This window comes from Phoca vitulina, unplaced genomic scaffold, assembly GCF_004348235.1.
Source record: "Phoca vitulina isolate PV1807 unplaced genomic scaffold, GSC_HSeal_1.0 scaffold9, whole genome shotgun sequence".
Classification (NCBI taxonomy): Eukaryota; Metazoa; Chordata; class Mammalia; order Carnivora; family Phocidae; genus Phoca; species Phoca vitulina.
The window spans coordinates 44452333-44460878 of NW_022589712.1; the positions used below are offsets into that span (position 1 = coordinate 44452333).

Sequence of the window (8546 nt, forward strand, 5' to 3'; positions counted from 1 at the left end):
GCTTCTGCAGGCCACAGTTTTCTCATTTGTGAAGCAGAGGTGGGATACCCAACTTCTCACTCCTGGGGCTGATGTCAAGTGGAAAAGGGTTAATGGGTTTTACAGAATGGCAAACGCTTTGGAAAAACGAACAGCACTATATACATAAAGTTAATATTAGTTACTGACATCAGATTGTACTACTATAAATTATTTTATTCTACTCGAGAAAGACTAAGACATTTATTTTCTTTTTATGAAATAACACAGCGACCCTGTAGTAAAGAGACATCTTTACTGTTCATTTCTTCTTCCTCATCACCTTCAGCTTTGCCCACACACGGACCCCTTCCCCTGTGCCAAAACGAAAGTGACCAAATCGCAACCACAGAGACTGAGAGGAATATTCGAGGTATTAGAGACTCTGTGGACATTTCTTCCCCTTGTGGCGATTCCTGGTTCTTCTTCATGGAGACAGTTGGGGTTTCTTGCCTTTTTTTTTTTTTTCATCCAGAGGAGGATGGAAGGAGAGACGGAATTTGTGGGAGAGAAGGCAGAGAAGGGCTTCTTCTTTCATCGTAAAATGTTCCTCGTAAAAAATATGATATATATCTACACACACACACACACACACACACATACAAAATAGATCCAGTGCAATTGCAATTGTTGTGCCAAACACTGGGAAGCGCCACCTTGGTCGATGTATTTCTGGAGTTTTCAACAGTTGTCCTACAACAGCTGCATTTCAGTAAGACTTGGGCAGGTGGCTCCAGATAAGCCACTTGCCACTCACATTTAGGCTGAGGCTTCCACGTTCACAGTCCAAAGGAAAAGAGTGCGTCTTTGTGTCTGGAGTGGGTGTTGCAGAGAGGGAGTGGGCACGAAGGGAGCTGGAGGCCATGAGGTGAGGAAGAAGGCATTGCGAATTGGCCTCTTTTACTTCTCTACCACAGTCTTCAATGCAAATACAAATACAGTTTAAATGTGAGGATACTGACATCAGTAGTGCTTTGGTCACACTACTTAATGATATAATTCACATCAGCATAAAAAATATTCACACCAAAATGTCTTTTTTTCCCCTCCTCTTTCCAAGAAAACTTAGGACATCATATCTAAGTGAGCTCACCGCTGGTATTTCCAGTGATTTGCCCAAGAGTCATTAAACATGATTCAGAGTCTTTGGATCTGCTCTTTCCGCAGAAGGAATTATTGTTAAACAAAATTTCTGTAGATGTATGTTTTGGTTTTCCCAACACGTGGAGATGTTTCAAGTCTCTGCCTTCCCCCACGTCGTCATCCATGAAGTGAGAGGCCCAGATGCTGAGCCTCCGTGGCTGGTCGGAAGGGAAAGGGAAGGGGAAACCCGGGGTCATCTGATCAGCTCAGGAGGGATGCACCACAGAGGGAATAACGACGAGCTGCAAACCAAGATCAGAAGCCATTACAAACCCACTCGATTTCAGCTCTGAGAGTCAGCAATTGCTCTATGCAGAGACCTATAGGGAACAAGGCTGGCTGTCTAAAACCAGTACAGATCCTTGCTTTTGTCCTGAGGCTGTAAACCTGAAAACAGAGAGAAAACAAAAGAAAGAGAGAGGGAGAGAGGGAGAAGAGAAACAGAGGGAGAGAGAAGGGGTTGGGGGTGGGAAGGCACAGGTATTTAAGGAAAGAGAAAGACAAACACCACTGTTTTATTGTGAATGTCACAGAATTCGTTTAAAGGGCATGAATGAAAGTAAAAGCGAAGCAAACAGAAATGTCAAATCTTCACCTGAAGGAAGGGCGGGTGGGCAAGACCACAAGCCAATGATTGCATTTATAATATAACCATTTTTTGGTTATGCCCTAAAAATAAGGGAAGCAGAAGAATGTACCTTTCAAATTCAACTTGTTGAGCCAGAAACTTAATATAGTCATGGAAATCACATTCTCTTTAAGTTTTACATTTTAAGAGACCTATTTAATTTGGCAATTAGGTTGGTATCAGAAGCACATTTTTCTTTCCTTATAATTGTCACTAAGAGACAATATCCTCCGCCCAAGCTGTAGAAGATTTTGAACTACACTCTTAGCTCTAGGTGCTCTAGATCAGCGCTGTCCAATAAAAACACAGTGGGAGCCACCGGCATCATCCTAAATATTCTAGCAGCCACATTGGAAAAAAGTAAAAAGAACCAGATGAGAATTAATCTTAGTAATATATTTTATTTAACCCAATATGTTCAATATGCAATGTGTCGAAAGTATTCCAACATGCAATCAACATAAAAATATTAGTGAGATGAATTTTACATTTTTTCTTTGTACACAGTTTTGAAATCCAGTGCTTATTACGCGCGTACAGCACGTCCCAATTCGTCCTAGCCACGTTTCAAGTGCTCAACAAGTACACGTGGCTAGCGGTTACAGAATTGAACAGCGCAGAGCTAGAAACTTTTCAACAAATTATTTACTTATTTGTCTATTTATTTATATTTGAAAAAAATCCCCTTTTATATCTACCAGCCAGGTTAGGGCAGTGTCCTTTCTCATTCTGCCCACACCGATGACACTGGGCCATCTGTCTGCTGAAGCACAACCCTGCCATGCAGACCTCTGGGTCACAACGTCACTGGGGTCTCCAAGGAGAACTAAGGGGGAGCCGGGGCTCAGTCCAGGGTCGGACACAGGGCAGGAGGGGCCCGGGGAGGCCAAGCTCCCTCTCCCGCTTACCTGAGTCCACGCTGAGTCCCAGACCCTGGGCCACGTCCCCCGCGGGGCTGGCGAAGGGTCCCCCGGGCGCGGCCCACGCGGCGCCGGTCGGCTCGCCCTTGGCGGAGAGCTCGCAGGGCGGGCTGCCGGGCGCGGGCGCCGGGGCGGGCGCGAGGCGGGCCGGGCGCCCGGAGGCTGCGGGCATCAGCAGCGGCCCGTAGCGCGGGTCGAAGTGCGGCGCGTAGACCTCGTGCACGGCGGCGGGCCGCGGGTAGGGGGCGGCCTGGGCGCCGAGGGCGCTGCCCAGCGCGTAGGGGTGGTGCGGGTGCGCGTGGTGCGGGTGCGCGTGGTGCCAGGGCTCGGCCGCGCCCTGGTGCAGGTGGCTGTGCAGCGCGGCCGGCGAGTAGGGGTCGGCGGCGGCGAAGGGCAGCTCCGAGTGCGCGGCGGCCAGCGGGCTGCCCAGCGGCGCGGGCACCGGTGCCTGGTACGCGCTGTTCCAGAAGGAGGCGGGGAAGCTGCGCTGGCTCATCGGGAAGGAGCCGTCTGCAGGCCGGCGAGGCGGAGGGGAGGAAAGGAAGAGAGGAGCGCGTCACCGCGGGGGAGATGGAAGCGCCAACCCCGCGAGGCGGGAAAGCTGAACGCGCCTGGCGGGCAAAGGGCGGGCAAGCCGCGGCGGGGAGCGGACCTGCAGCCGGGCCTCGGGGGCGGCGCCTTTCTGAGGGGGCAGCAGCCTGCGAATTCGAGGTTGAGGCACCGCAAAATGGGGGAAACCCTTCGGGAAGGAGGGCCGCTTCCTCGGAATTTGCAGACGCGTCTCCAGTGCGGAAACCCCAGGACAGACTAGACTGGGAGAGGAAGAGAGGAGAGACACTCCCTTCCGTTCCAGTTTTGGGGCGCAGGGAGCTTCCTCCGACTCGAGGCCGCGCTGCCTCGGCGGCCTTGGGGTAGACTCGGCCTCCCGGTCCCAGCCCGCAGCCTCGCCCCAAGCTAAAGATACCTCTTCCCACTCTTGGTCAGCAGCCTAGCGATTTCATTAGCCCCTCTCGCGTTTCAGCCTCCCCAGCTCCAGAAAATGTACCCCTCCAAGGCTCCGATAGACTGGAAGTCCATCGACATATTTCAAAGTCTTGCTATTATTAGCCTCCTTTCTAGAAACCTACTTTCAAATATTTTTTTCCAAGAACTCAAGCAAAAGAGTAAACTGGACATACTAAAAGGGCAGTTGTATTATTTGCAGAGGGGCGCAAAGGGACAGATCTTTTAAGTTTTAATTAATAATATTTGTTCCTTAAAGTGTGGATGCCAGGAATAATAGTAATTCTTATGGCCAGTATCGCTGTTGACCCCTAGTGCCGGGAAGCATTTTAAGAGAACAACAGCATTTAGATCAAATTTGTTGTCCTTGGTGGGAACGGAGGGAAGGAAAGATATTTAATTCCGGGGGACTTGATCGAGCACCTCCTCTAGGGAAGGCATCTGCCCCACATACTAGAGAATTAAAAATGTGTTGAGAATGCATTCTAAGAGAGAATAAAAAAAAAAGTTCTGTATTCCAAACTAATGATTTGAGATCTTATCTAGGCAAAGATTGCACAAACTGTCAGACACTCTTAAGAGAAAAAGGGAGGGTGAGAGTTGTCATACCCCTCCCCAAATGTTATATTCGTTTTTCTTTTACAAGAAAGTCCTCATTTCTCATCTTGGTAGAAGACATCAAAAATTAAATTTAGTGAGAAAGCTTACCAAATAGTTATCCCCACCCTTGCCTGGGAATAAAAAGAGATTGAGATTTCAGAATAGAAGGGAGACTGGCCAATAAATCATTGTCCCAGGCTAGATAAAGCAGTGCTTTGTGAGAAGGGTAGAACAATAAAGAGGGGGTGTTTTGGGGGAAAGCCCTAGAGATGTTTTGGCTGTACCTAAATTTTTATTTCTTTGGTACTTGCTTACTGAAAGACATTTTCTGCTTCAAGATTTCCTAAGTAATTGAAGCCTGGCAAAAAGCATACATACGTTTTAAGAGACATTCATCAGCAGGTTTTGCTTCCAGTGGAGTCTAGGACTTTTTCCTCTGGGCAAATTTTCAGGAACTGCTAAGAGCGCTGGAGGTTGTTGTAGGTGAAGATCTTCCACGTGGCTTGGGATAGTGTTTGAAACCTCACGCTCCCACAGCACTTTTACATACATTTTCATATTTGTCGTACAGCCATCTCCAGCGACAGTTAAGAGGGCAAGTATTATTCTAATTTTAGAGACCGGTAAATAGAGTGACCCCAAAGAGGTTAAGAGACTTGCCCAAGGTCATATTGCTAGGAAGTGGTAGGGCCAGCAGGAAAATCCAGGTCTCCCAATTCCAAGGCTAGTGTTTTTTCGAAGTCACTGCCCTGCTCTGCTCTGCCTCTTCAAGGAGAGATTTTTTTTTTCCTTCCTTCCTTTTACTTACACTCCCCACAAGCCCCTCCTCACCTCCTCTCTGACACCTTTTCTTGAGCCCAGTAGGTGGGCCCCAGGCCGAGAGGGCTCTCTACCTGCCCTTAGAAGCGAGCCCTTTACTCACCCCGCCAGGACCCGGAGCTCCTGGGTGCTTTGCTGCTTGTACAGCTTGGGGAATAGCTGCTAGGCTGGCTCAGGGCCCTACTGAAGTGCTCATCCACCACAGAGCTGATGTCCCCCTGGAAATAGGTGAAGAGGACGCAGCGGGAGTTGATGTACTCTGCCTCTGGTGGGCGCTCTTTCTCCGGGCTGCCTTCTTCCTCTTTGATACTGGCTGGAGTTTGGCTGGAAAAGGAGCTGCCGCTGCCCGTGCTGTTGCTGGGGCTGGCGTTGCACTCTTGCGCTTCCTGCATCTTGGAGTAATAGGCTAGTTTCTGCTCCAAGAGAGAAAGAACAGAGAGGTCAGTTTCAAAAGAGATGGCAAACTGGGTTCCCACCTCACTCCGTCAGATCCCTAAGGTATCCAGGAGAAAACTGGCATCCAGGCCTAAGCCCTGTGCTCAGTAACATGCGTGAGCTCCTTGAGAGGCAGATTGCCCTGCCTGGTGTCTCTGGCTCCCCAGAATTCCTGCCAGACCCCAGGGAAGCTCTCTGAAGCTGTCAGGCGAAAAGTCCCAGAAGATGCCAGGCTATGAGCTGAGTTGGGCCACAGAGCCAGGTTCGGGGCAGATATATTTTTATAATCAGGCTCCAAGGATGAAGGGCACCCAAGTCCAGTTAGAGCCTGACTGTCCCCTGCCTAAGAATCCAGGGCAGATGCACAAGATGCAAGATTCAAGCATCATCCTGATAGAGCGTGAAAATGTCAAAACCCACTCCATGCAGCCAGGAACGTAGAGGAAAAACTGCCACAGAGGTAGGATATAGTTCCATTTAGGAAAGAATCATGTGGGGTAAAAATGTGGAATAACATTCCAACATGGATCATGTGAATAAATGCAAGCTGATATTTGTTTGGTCGCCCATAAACTGTCCACTTAAAAGTCTATCTCAGTTTTTAAAGAGATCTTCTTTTGAGTAAGGAAAAACCAGACGGCTGGCTGTGAGCATTTCGACCCTCACCATCTCTGTGCACGTTGAGGAAACATGTAATAACAAGGAACGAAGAAGAAGCTCTTGGCCATGAGGATGGGTAAATTGTGGCTGTCTGGTAGTGATTTTAAAAACCAAGTGTAGCTGCTGAAATATTTTCTTAGAAATGAGCAATAGACTGAATGCAGTGTCAACGCATTTATGCAGGCAGAGATGGCCTTCACGCAGGCTGATCGTACAAAAATGAACAGAGCACTTAATGGAATAGGCTGGATTGGTCCACGATCAGGGAGGAGAACGGACCAAACAGAAAACCAACCCCTCTCTCTTCTTTGCAATAGTGCCAACCTGGGAAGGAGTCATCTCAGACCCTGAAGCCAAAAGACTGTAGTTACGTAGTAGAATGACCACTTCTGCCACATTCCCACTTGGCTTATAATGAGGGACTCTGGTGATTCCCCAAATTAACTTTGTGAGACTAAACAAACTCTTAGATGGAAAATTTTAAGGGGGGGGGAGGTAGAAGGAGAAAAGCAAAAAGCAAAACCTACTCCTTCCATCATTAATTCATCGGGAAATTTTCGAATGGACATTCTGAATTTGCAGTCAAAATTGGCAAAAACTTGGACCGGCGGTCCGGAAGTATTTCAGTCTCTCTTGAACAGGAGTCCAGGCCCTCACTTTGGAACCTGCTCCTGACTCCTACAGCCCCCTGGGTGTGCGATCTTATTCTTTGACTGGACTACAGTCTTCAGTTTCTACAATCTCAGCTGAGGACGTGGAAAGAAAAACTGGTCGACCAGACTCCGCCCGGAGAAGAGAGAAATTGGAATAATTAAACGAAACTTCAAGAGTTTGCCGGAACGGGGTTAAGTGGTCTTCTTACAGGTGGGTTTGTGGACGGCAGGATAGCCCGATGCAGCCACTCAGGCTCTAGAAAGGCGAAATATTATCTCTGAAGCTCGCATGCGCCAGGTCAATTGCACCCCAATAATAATCCCCAGAATTTTGCAAAGATTATAAAACCCACGCGTTCACGCAGTTCTCTTTGTAACGAATTCTCTGGTTCCGGAATTAATTGGCCTGATCCCTTGAGAACTGAAACGGGAAAAAGTCACTCCTCAGATAAGCTTGCAGAGATGAGAACGCAGGTCTTTGTGTTTTAGGCAGAAAGACAGAGACAGGTCTTTGCTTTTGTTCTCTTGTCACTCTCACCTTTGAGACCAAAGTTTGGTTTTCCCTGCGTGAGCTTTGCTCGCGTCTCCCCTCACCCGCACCGAAGAATCTGGAGTCCGACAGATCGCTCGTGCGATCCTCATATGATGGTTCCCCGGAAGGACGGGGCACGCATTAGCGGGCTTAGCTGCCTTCCCGAGAGAGCAAGTGGACAAGCTAAAGGGGTTAGCTCAACCTACCGTTTGGCAGCGCCGGCAATCCCCGCATCCTCCGGGCTCCCGCCGCTGGCAGGACGCCCCGGACCGGTGCGGAGGTGCCCCGGACCTCGGGGTACAGGCGGTGCTTCCGGAAGCGGGGGCGCGCCACCCGTCTCCAAGGTCCCGGCCCGGAGGAGACACGTACCTGGTGGTAGGGGGTGTAGGCGGCTGCAAAGTAAGGCTGGGGAGGACCATAGACTTGGTACATAACATCCAGACAGCTCATGGCTCCCCGCAGCGGAGACGGCTAAGTGTTTTTTCATCAACTCTGGGGCGGTGGAGCGCAGTGATTCTGCATGGGCGGCGCTTGGACCTGAGCTCCCGAGTCATCGGCGGCGGAGCGGTGGGCAGCGCGCTCAGCGGTTCGGGATCCCGCTCGCAGGCTCCCCTCCACCCCGGCAATTTGAGCCCGGATCGCGCTCCGGGAGAGAAGCGCCCGGGCTCCCGCTAGTGGGCATTTAAACCCCACGCCGGACTGGCGTGCTGACGCCACTCCGGGCCGCGGAGGGGGCGGGGACCGGGGGGCCAATGGGGAGCCAGGGACTGGCCCCGAGGGGCTACCGGCGTGTTTCCCCGGGCTCCCCCGCCGCTAGCTGCTAGCCAAGGGTGCGGCGAACCGCGCGCCTCCGAGCCTGGGCCCTGAGGCTTCGCACCAAGAGGAGTAGGATTCCCAGGCTAAAGCTGGACAGAGAAGCAAACCAAGAGAGAGACAGAAAAGGGAGAGAGGGAGGGAGGAGTGCAGGAGGGGGAAAGTGGGGGTTCTCACACTTGGGGAGAGAAAGAAGTTTGATGCGTGGTGGCAAAAGTCCCGTGGGAGAGCCCCGGCCTCAAACTGGAGAGTTGAGAGTGTGCGAGTCCGGGGGTGGCCAGGTGGGGCAGATTATCTGCTCTCGGCTTCTGGTGAGTGCCGGC

At 50.6% G+C, this 8546-nt stretch overlaps 1 protein-coding gene across 2 annotated transcripts; it reads right to left on the bottom strand.

Annotated features, from left to right (window-relative positions):
* Window positions 1-1362: 1362 nt before the first annotated feature.
* On the bottom strand, window positions 1363-8048 carry VGLL2 (vestigial like family member 2). Of its 2 annotated transcripts, XM_032407416.1 has the most exons (4): window positions 7780-8048; window positions 5234-5543; window positions 2698-3219; window positions 1363-1403 (listed from the first exon to the last, which is right to left on the bottom strand). In XM_032407416.1, exons 1-4 carry the CDS (start codon window positions 7858-7860, stop codon window positions 1363-1365), a joined length of 954 nt encoding a protein of 317 aa, XP_032263307.1. In that variant the 5' UTR covers window positions 7861-8048. The 2 variants fall into 2 exon arrangements, with proteins under 2 accessions (XP_032263307.1, XP_032263309.1); XM_032407418.1 differs by lacking the exon at window positions 2698-3219 and having other exon boundaries at window positions 7780-7860.
* Between the last annotated feature and the right edge of the window lie 498 nt (window positions 8049-8546).

Bases quoted from the DNA above. Each gene is read 5' to 3' on its own strand.
- VGLL2 (XM_032407416.1), bottom strand. From the start codon at position 7,860: ATGAGCTGTCTGGATGTTATGTACCAAGTCTATGGTCCTCCCCAGCCT. The intron at 5,544-7,779 runs GTACGTGTCTCC...CTCTTGGAGCAG, and splicing joins CCTACACCCCCTACCACCAG to AAACTAGCCTATTACTCCAA. The intron at 1,404-2,697 runs GTAAGCGGGAGA...CTTGGTTTGCAG, and splicing joins GGGACTCAGCGTGGACTCAG to CTCGTCGTTATTCCCTCTGT.